The sequence below is a fragment of the Nicotiana sylvestris genome, chromosome 1, assembly GCF_000393655.2.
Source record: "Nicotiana sylvestris chromosome 1, ASM39365v2, whole genome shotgun sequence".
Lineage (NCBI taxonomy): Eukaryota > Viridiplantae > Streptophyta > Magnoliopsida > Solanales > Solanaceae > Nicotiana > Nicotiana sylvestris.
The window spans coordinates 18939993-18950828 of record NC_091057.1 but is presented as its reverse complement, the minus strand read 5'-3'; the positions used below and the strand labels follow the sequence as shown (position 1 = coordinate 18950828).

General features: G+C 37.5%; 1 protein-coding gene across 1 annotated transcript; it reads left to right on the top strand.

Annotated features, from left to right (window-relative positions):
• Positions 1–3613: 3613 nt before the first annotated feature.
• LOC138891155 (uncharacterized) lies at positions 3614–4081 on the top strand. The gene has a single exon (XM_070174144.1). It carries the CDS (start codon positions 3614–3616, stop codon positions 4079–4081), a length of 468 nt encoding a protein of 155 aa, XP_070030245.1.
• The last annotated feature ends 6755 nt before the right edge of the window (positions 4082–10836 follow it).

Here is a 10836-nt window from a genome sequence, read left to right as displayed (position 1 = left end):
CGAGAAAGGATCACCAAGTGATGTTGCAGCAAAGCAAGAAAAGTCAAAAGTGGTTGTGCCAGGAGCGGCAAATAAGCCTATCATAAATGTGGTGGGTGCCCGTACAGATCTTGTCATCATCAAGCCTGTAACCTAGTTGCCAATGATCAACAGCAAGGCTATTCCATGGAACTATGAATGGGTGATAGTGACCTATAAGGGAAAGGAAGTGAAAGAAGAAGTCAATGAGGCCCAGATATTAACTCGTTCGGGGAGATGCTTTGCCCCGAAAGAGTTATGGAAAGCTAAACCATCCAGAGATAACTTAGTTCTAGTAAAGAAAGCAGCCACTGAAGAAGAGGTGGAGGAGTTTCTGAGAAAAATGAAGGCAAGGGAGCAGTTGAGAAAGACGTCTGCTCAGATTTCATTGTTGTCATTGTTAATCCACTCAGACGAGCATCATTGGGCCTTGATGAAAATTCTGAACGAGGCTTATGTTCCCGAAAAAAATTCAGTAAACAATCTGGAAAAGATCGCCAACAAAATATTTGGGGTGAACATGGTCACTTTCTCTAATGATGAGTTGTCTGTGGAAGGTACTAAACACAAAAGAGCTCTCTATCTAACGATAATATGTGAAGATTCTGTGGTTACCAGGATATTTGTTGACAATGGGTCCAGTGCAAACATGTGCCCTCTTTGTACTCTGAACAAGTTAAAAGTGGATGATGAGAGGATCCACAAGAACAAATCTGCGTTCGGGGATTAGACGATGGAGGGAAAGATTTAGTGTGTGATATAGTGCTTGAGTTGACAATAGGACCGGTGGAATTCACCATGGAGTTCTAGGTGCTGGACGTAGCCATCTCTTACAATTTGCTGTTAGGTCGACTTTGGATTCATGCCGCCAAAGCAGTCCCATCCACTCTGCACCAGATGGTCAAGTTCGAATGGGATAGATAGGAGATCGTCGTGCATGGTGAATATAACTTGTGTGCTCACAGTGATGCCTCTGTCCCGTTCATTGAGGTTGAAGATAACAAAGGGCCTTGGGTCTATCAAGTTTTTGAAACAGTTCCGGTGGAGAAGGTTCCAGACAGGAAATGTGTTCCAGACCCAAAGATAACTTCTACATCAATCGTGGTGGCCTTTGAAATGCTGAAAAATGGATTTATGTCTGGTACAGGTCTGGGTGCATCTCTGCAGGGTATCATACAACCAGTGTCCCTCCCTGAGAATTTGGGTACGTTCAGTCTTGGATTCAAACCTACAGTGGCAGATGTGAAAAGGGCTAAAAGGTTGCAACATAAGGCGTGGGCACTTTCAAAGCCTGTTCCACGTCTCTCCAGGTCTTTTGTCAAGCCCGGTGCCAGGAAACGCCCAGTGACGACAGTTCTAAGCACCATGGTTAGCATTTATGAGGAGTTAATTGAAAGGTTCCAGAGGTTGTTTAATAATGTGAACATGGTGGAAGTTGGAGAAGGTTCTAGCAAAGCAGACGTGCAGTTCGTCGTGCTGAATGCAAAGCTTAACAATTGGAAGGCTACTCCTCTCCCTACCTAGAAGGAGTCTTGGTAGTTTGTTTTGTTTTCCTTTCTATCTGAGTCATTCCAGGGTTATGACTCCGACTTTTATTTTCCGCTTGCTGATGTACAAACCCTGTTATCCTTTATTTTTAATGAAATGCAATTTCCTTTCTTCCATCATTCCTGATAGTTTTATTTTTGTTTTTCTTTTCTTCTTTGTACAGTTCTTTTTATGCTGGTTTCAATAACATGACATGCATGAGGAATCTTCGGCACAGTCTTAAAAGTCAATCTAATTCTGAAATAATAATTCAAGAAATAAAGTGTGATGATGAATTAGAATATGATGAGGAAGAGGCCTTTGAAGAGATTAGTAAAGAACTAAGTCATTTTGAAGAAAAACCCAAGCCTAATCTGAATGAATCCTGAAACAATTAACCTAGGGGATCCAGATAATGTCAGAGAAACTAAGATAAATTTCCATCTTGAACCGTAGATTAGGGAAGAAATAAGTAAGGCATTGTTCGAGTATAAGGATATTCCTGCATGGTCTTATGATGACATGCCAGGCTTGAGTACCAATTTGGTGGTCCACAAAATGCCAATTGATCCAGCATTTCCTCCTGTTTAGCAGAAGTTGAGAAAGTTCAAAATTGACATGAGTGTGAAGATTAAAGAAGAGGTCACAAATCAGTTTGATACAAAGGTCATTCGAGTCACGCGGTATCTCACGTGGTTAGCCAATATTATGCTTGTTCCAAAGAAAGACGATGAGACCAGAGTGTGTGTTGATTGCCGTGATCTCAACAAGGCAAGTTCAAAAGACAACTTCCCACTGCCAAATATCCACATTTTGATTGATAATTGTGCCAAGAATGAGATCGGTTCTTTTGTGGATTGCTATGCGGGGTATCATTAGATTTTAATGGATGAGGAAGACGCGAAAAAGAGGCATTCATCACATCATGGGGAACATACTGCTACCGGGTCATGTCTTTTGGTTTGTAAAATGTCGGGGCAACTTACATGAGGGAAATGACAACCATATTCCATGACATGATACACAAGAATATTGAGGTTTACGTGGATGATGTGATCATAAATTCCAGGAAGCAGGCTGACCATGTCAAATATTTAACAAAGTTTTTCTAAAGGCTCCGCAGGTACAATCTTAAGCTCAATCCTGCAAAGTGTGCATTTGGTGTCCAATCAGGGAAATTGTTAGGATTCATAGTCAGTTAGCGGGGCATTGAATTGGATCCGTCAAAGATCAAAGCTATCCAGGAATTGCCACCGCCAAAGAACAAAACCGAGGTGATGAGCCTGGCTGGACTACATCAGCAGGTTTATTGCTCAGCTCACAACAACTTGTGAGCCCATATTAAAGTTGCTAAAGAAGGATGTTGCGGTTAAATGGACCAAGGAGTGCCAGGAAGCCTTCGATAAGATCAAGGAGTATTTGTCAAACCCACCTGTGTTGGTCCCGCCAAAACCCGGAAGACCTTTGATTCTTTATTTGACAGTCCTGGATAACCGATTTGGTTTTGTGCTGGGTCAGCACGACATCACTGGAAGGAAAGAGCAAGCCATTTACTATCTCAGCAAGAAGTTCATATCTTATGAGGTTAAGTATACTCGCCTTGAGAGGACGTGTTGTGCCCTGACTTGGGTAGCACAGATGTTGAAGCATTACTTGTCGTCCTACACTACTTACCTCATTTCAGAAGCCCATGCCCATAGGAAGGCTTGCAAAGTGGCGGATCTTGCTCATAGATTTTGACATAATATATGTGACTCGAATGGCGATGAAAGACCAAGCATTGGCCGATCATTTGGCCAAGAACCTAGTCGATGAGGAATATGAACCATTAAGAACTTATTTTCCCGATGAAGAGGTGATACATATTGACGAGGTGGAGCAGGTTGAAAAACCAGGTCGGAAACTTTTATTTGATGGAGCTGCTAACATGAAAGGTGTCGGGATAGAGGCAGTGCTTATTTTTAAAACAGGGAATCACTACCCTGTTACAGCCCAACTACGATTCTACTGTACCAACAACATGGCTGAGTACGAGGCATGAATTCTGGTACTAAGGCTAGCTGTAGATATGGGAATCCAAGAAGTCTTGGTCTTGGGGGACTCGGACCTTCTAGTGCACCAGATTGAAGGAGAATGGGAGACAAGGGATTTAAAGCTTATACTGTATCGATATTGTGTGCATGATCTTTGTCAGCAGTTTCGATTAATAGAATTCAGGCACATTCCAAGGATCTATAATGAGATCGCCGATGCTTTGGCTACCTTGGTGTCGATGTTACATCATCCATATAAGGCTTATGTTGACCCTTTGCATATTCAGATTCGTGATCAGCATGCTTACTACTATATGATTAAGGAGGAAATTGATGGTGAACCATGGTTCTATGACATCAGAGAGTATATCAAGATGGGGTGTATCCAGTACAAGCCACATGTGATCAAAAGAGAACAATTCGTCATTTGGCAAGTGGATTTTTCTTCAGTGGAGGAGTTTTGTGCAAAAGGACTCCAGATCATGGATTGTTTAGATGCATAGATGCTACACAGGCCACGACTATCATGACCGAAATACATTCCAGAGTTTACAGGCCGCACATGAGTGGGTACATTTTGGCAAAGAAGATTCTTCGGGCATGTTATTATTGGCTCACCATGGGGCGAGATTGTATCAGTTTTGTGCGTAAATGTCATCAATGCCAAGTACATGGAGTTTTAATTCATTCTCCACCATCTAAATTACACACATTGTCCGTGTCATGGCCCTTTGTTGCTTGGGGTATGGATGTCATTGGACCAATTGAGCCGGCAGCATCCAATGGGCACATGTTCATTCTGGTGGCCATTGATTATTTCACAAAGTGGGTCGATGCTAAAACTTTCAAGTCTGTGACCAAGAAGGCACTGGTCGATTTTGTTCATTCAAATATCATTTGTCGGTTCGGAATCCCAAAGGTGATCATCACAGATAATGGGGCTAATCTTAATAGTCATCTGATGAAGGAGTGTGTCAAGAGTTTAAAATCATGCATCGCAATTTCACCCCGTATCGCCCCAAGGCAAATGGAGCAGTCGAGGCAGCCAACAAAACATAAAAAAAGATACTTCGAAAAATGGTGCAAGGTTCCAGGCAATGGCATGCGAAGTTGCCCTTTGCGTTGTTGGGTTATTGCACTACTGTTAGCACTTCAGTAGATGCAACCCCTTACTTGTTGGTATATGGAACAGAAGCAGTGATACCCGCGGAAGTTGAAATTTTATCCCTTCAGATTATTGCTGAAGCCGAAATTGATGATGATGAGTAGGTCAAAGCCCATCTAGAACAATTGAGATTGATTGATGAAAAAAGATTGGCAGCAGTGTTTCATGGCCAGTTGTATCAAAAAAGAATGGCAAGAGTATACAACAAGAACGTGCGTCCGCGGAAATTTGAAGTGGGTCAACAAGTATTGAAACACATCCTTCCACATCAGGCTGAGGCAAAAGGCAAGTTCACCCCAAATTGGCAGGGGTCGTTCATCGTAACGAGAGTGTTGTCCCATGGTGCTTTGTATTTAATAGATATAGAAGGCAAATGTGTAGATATGGCTATCAATTCTGATGCCGTCAAAAGATATTATGTATGATTTCTTTGGTTTTTCTAATTTGTTTGTACTTGGCATATTTTGGAGATTGGAATGACGAAGGCATTTTATTCTGCTATCTAAATACTTTACCCTTTGTTACCCATTTGAGCCTTATTCATTTCCTTTCATACCTCTCTTTTGAAATTAGTAGCACATTTCAGAAACACGAACGCAAAAGGTAAGTAAAGAGAAAAAGAGAAAAGAGAAGAGAAAAGAGAAGAGAAAACAGAAAGAAAAGAATGGAAAAGAGTGAAAAACAAGAAATATGGCTATGAAGAATAGTGCAAAATGAATCAAATATGCCAAAGGAATGATCGGACAGTTGAAACTCAACCTTGGAAAAAAATTTAGGATTTTGAAATTTTCAATTGTCCGCTCTCTGATATCGCAATTCCCAAAGAGTCTTCGCAAATGTAAAGATATCAGAAGTGCCCAGTTATGGAAATTGTGAAGATATCTTTGCAATTGCGAAGGACTCAGAGATGCCCCATTTTGGGAATTACGAAGAATTATTGGGAGTTGTGAAGGTCTCAGTACAGGCATTTTTCGCAATTGCGATGGAATCTTTGCAAATGCGAAGAGGCCATCACAATTGCGAGCCATTGTCCCCAGCCAAGATTTTCCACAGACAACAGTACCAAGCCCTCAAATTTTGCAATCCAAGCTATTTTTAATGAACCCAATCATCTTTCAAACATGAATCATGCACTAGACCTCACAAACAACCATGAATCAACAAAAATATCGATATTTCGACCAAGAATTTCATTCGGGCCTTTCATCGATCACATAAAAGGCTCAAAAAATTCACTTCTATTTGACAAGCCTTGGATACTCAAACTTCCCCAAATTTTTAGCAAAGAACATAATCACACACTCTCAACCAACCTCACCTAGAAATCGGCATAAGTTTTGTACAAATTTTTGAACAATTCCGGGCAGAGAATGATACCCATTTGAAATTTAGGGTTTCAGAGAATCGAAGAGGAAAAGAAAAAGAAGAAGAAGAAAAAGAAGAAGAAGAAGAAGAAGAAGAAGAAAAATGAGTGATTAAGCTTTCATACCTGAATCCTTGCAATTAGGAGTGGGAGTTAGCGGAGTTTTACAGTAGGGAGAGTGAGGGAGACAATAGTTTGAGAGCTTTAGGCTTTTTCTTCAATTTTTGTTCAAAATGAGCGAACGTCTATTTTTACCTCTCTGATGTCGCAATTGCGACACAACCTTCACAATTGCGAAGATTAATTACCTGCTATTGTCGTAATTGAAATAATCAAAAAAATATAATAAAAAATCTATTTAAAATATTTATAAATTATAATTTAACTATGAATAATATAAAAAATATGACATATATCATAATATGCAAATTAGCTGCAATGTCGTTGCAACTCAAACAACAAAAGTAATATATTCGATGCGAAATCTTATATGTATCTCTTAAGGAGTATTGAATCTTGAAAGAATTTTGATATTATAATTTAATATTTTTTTAAATACTCCTTTTAATTAATATGTTTTCTATTTGAAAGAGAATTATATAAAAACATAATTCACGATTAAGTATGATTCTCTAGCATAATTTATTTTTAAGTTTCAACAAGTCAATAAAGTGACACATAATTCACCATACCATACCATGATAACTAATTATTTGTAAATAGTTACTAGCTAATACTGGACTATTAAATTAATAAGTATTGTATCTCGTAAACGTGAAAAAAATAATATTTGGGAAAATGATTATTAAAAAAAATTATGGACTATTATATAATAAAGACATAACAAAAGTTAATAAATAAATAATTTTAAATGAAAGATTTATTTAAAATTTATTATCATAGCAGTCCTAGTGGATAACGTGGAATAATTTTTATTTTAATTATGACATAAAATACTCTTAATTTACTGATTAAGAAAAAATTAATTTTGAATAGTCAATGATTTATTAAGAAAATTTGAGGATTTACAAGGTTCGTTACACACAATTACATAAAGTTCTATTAGGCAAGCCCAATACGCTGGCCGTTGGGCGTGTCTGGGACGTAAGCCCCAACGGCCGAGGTGTAAGTCTCACGAAACTAAGACCCATACATAAGTCCAGGAGCGTTTTACGAGTGCTCCGCTCCGGGACGAGTCCCAATTCTGCCTTTTAAAACAGAGATCTGAACAACCGTCCACTCAAGGGCTTAAGCTAAAAGTTGGTGTGTATAAAATATATATATGATTCATATGTAATAAGTGTATAAGTACGTTTAATTAGGGTATAATCTTTAAATATATACTAGCTAGAAAAAATAAATTGTGAATCCGACCGGCTATTTAGGTAAAGATTCCCTTTCTTCTTATCTAGCAATGTGTACTCTCAAAACATATAGCAATTTGTGTCTCTTTGTATTTAACGAACTATGGTACAGACGTCTAGTTAGTTGTATATATATTTTCAGTAACTTAACCCGCATGTTTCAAGGAAACAAAAATGTGCTAATCGTAAAATCCCAAATGTCACACCTCCTTTTTCACCTACAATCCGGAAAAGGGTATATGTAAAGGGAGTTTTTCTAATTAAAGGACAATCGAAACGGGATTTATTTTAAGAAATTCAGAGTTGCCACTTGGGATATTTATGGTGTCCCAAATCACCGATTGAATTCTGGATCGAGGAAAATATGACTCTGTTTAACAGTCCGCGAACCAGAAATCCGAGTAAAGAATTCTGTTAACCCTGGAGAAGGTGTTATGCATTCCCGGATTCCGTGGTTCTAGCAAGGTCGCTCAACTATCATATTCAGCTTATTTATCTGATTTTAATACATGTTGAACCTATGTGCCAATTTTAGCTTTCAACCGCTTTTATTCAATTATTTTTAGAGAAAATTGAACGTCGTTTAAAACGTGTCTTTGGATTGCATCACATGAAATGCACCTGCAATCCTGAACACATTTTATTCAACGTTTTTGCGATTTGATTTGGGTCACATGAAATGCACACCCGAGTTTAACAAGGTAAATTATTAAAAGCCACCTAAAGTGACTAATGCGTTATTATCTTTGGGGAGGGCTGTGAAATTCGCTAAACGACCCATCTCGAATTCTACGTATTTTATTATAGACATTTAAGAGGACCCCGCAATTTATGCATTGTTGTTTAGCAGGGCTCGCCTCATTTATTATTTAAAGGTCAACCTAAAGCAAACTACAATTTTCTACTTAGTTTGTCTCTAATAATAAAAGAAAAAGCCCTAATTAATTAGTATTGTTCAAGAACTAAACATGTCCACAATCACGATAATATTTTAAACGGCCCTAAAGATTTCTCTAGGAATATTTATTATTTTACCTCTACATTATAAAATTAACACAAGAGTTATTTGTTACTAAGTGTCTAACTATGGCTTGCCTCAAATTTCCATTTTTTAAGACCCTAATTATTTAACACTAAAGTACTTGAGAAGTCCCTTCCAAACAACAAAGCTTTATTAAACCATTTTATTAGCGGAAGGGCCTGAATATTTTGGCAACACCGACTGCAAGCAATGACTTCAGGATCAAATCCCTAAAGTCATACCTACCAGTGATCTCTCATAATCTTTTTAACTGTTGAGGAGGGGAGAAAAATGAGTCGGGCATGAATAAGAACTTTATATATATCAATCAATAATAATCCCCTTTTAAACTAAGGCATAAACTATATGGAAACATCAATTGGTTACAGTTAAGACCAGGCAATCTATACATACATAGCCAAAATTTCAGCATGAGCTATTGTTGTATACAATCTATACCTTGAGCACAGTTGGACAACTTAACACATGAATCATAACAAGAAAACAAAAGTATAAACAGCAGAAGCTAATAGAATTTAACATTCAAACAAGACTCTTATTCAAATTCCAATTCGAACATCCAAATCTGGTTCCAACTTGTGGCACTTCATTTGTTAGCAAAGGGTATGAAGGAATACCTGGAAATGAAAGTCAAAAGGGGGTGAGATCAGAAGAAAAAACAACAGTAATCACCACCAGCAACAAAACAGTCCCAGTTTTAATCCATCTATTAACCTCAGATAGTTCAATGAAACAGTATATGGAAGATGGTTTCAGCCAATTCGAAATTGAAAACCAAAAATAGAAATTAATGAAACAGTAAATTCCACTTTTTTTTTCAGTATTTTCAGAATGTTTTCTTAGCTCTCTGCCCCTATATATCCAGTGTATACCGCTCTCTCCGCCCCCTTTTTTTCTTCTCCTCTCCGAATTTCCTAGCCTTCTACCCTCTTTTAATGTTCTCCCTCTCTCAGAATCTCTTCCAAGTTTTCTTAGCTCTCTGTCCCTGTATATCTAGAGTGTATATAGAGTGTATACCGCTCTCTCCGCCCCCCTCTTTTTTTTTCTCCGAATTTCCTAGGCTTCTACCCTCTTTTAATGTTCTCCCTCTCTCAGAATCTCTTCCAAGTTTTCTTAGCTCTCTGCCCCTGTATATCCAGTGTATCCAGAGTGTATATCGAGTGTATATTTCTCTCTCCGCCCCCCTCTTTTTTTCTTTTCTAATCTGATTTTCAGCTCCCTTAAATGGGCATTCAATTAGTGCATTTTCCACTACCAATTCAACTTTTTATTTCTTTAATCATCCACTTAATTGTCCACTCAATTAGTGCTTTTAGTTAATTTGATAATGCAAATACTACCCTACAATTATTAAAAGCTTCTCAATTAGTAAATTGGCCCAACTAGATTTTCCTCTTCTTATTCTCAATGGGTTTGGCTGAGTTTTGGTTTTGGGCCTGGCTAAATTGGCCCAACCAGATTTTCCTCTTCTTATTCTCTTTGGGTTTGGCTGAGTTTTGGTTTTGGGCCTGGCTAAATTGGCCCAACCAGATTTTCCTCTTCTTATTCTCTTTTCCTTTTCAATTTTCTTTTCCTTTTTCTTTTCAACAATTATAATTAAAATCCTAATTAATTATAAAACACCAAATTAACTTAAAAATACTAATTAATTTTAACTAATAATTATCACAAATAATTAAATGTCAAATTAAAAGAAAATCACATAATTTGACTAAAATTACCAAAATATGTTATATTTTTTTTGAATTTTTATTTTTGTAAAACATCTAATTATTAATTAATTCCAAAAAATGTAAAAATCAAATCTCAAATGAAAATGCTATATTTTTATATTTTTAATGCATTAACAAAATTAAACATGCACACAAATATATGCGAACAATCGGGGAAATCACACAATAATTCCTAAAAATAACACATAATTAAAGAAAAGACCTAATTTTGGGAATTATTTTGGAGTAATTCGTATGAGGCAAAAAATCGCGTGCTCACAACTGCCCCTCTTTGTCCGGAAACATGAATAGTTTTTGTACAAAGATAAAGTGAGCGGATACGAGCGATTTTTGCCTGTTTGAATACTCCGTTGGGAAGCATTTTTGAAAGATTTGACCGAACCTATACTTCAAAAGTTTCCTACATATCCTTGGCTATAAAGGAATCGGGTCAATGTAGTTCGGAAAGTTTTGGTAGTTGGGACTACCATGAAGCTGTGGTTTTGTTGTTACTGCTGCTGCTGATACTGCCTACTGACCTCCTTATTACACCATGACAAAAATGAAGAAGCTAGACTAAGCTATAATCTATGTTTTACAAAGATTTATTGC

What these genes read in the sequence shown, in the direction of transcription:
- LOC138891155 (XM_070174144.1), top strand. Translation starts at nt 3,614, where the DNA reads ATGGGAATCCAAGAAGTCTTGGTCTTGGGGGACTCGGACCTTCTAGTG.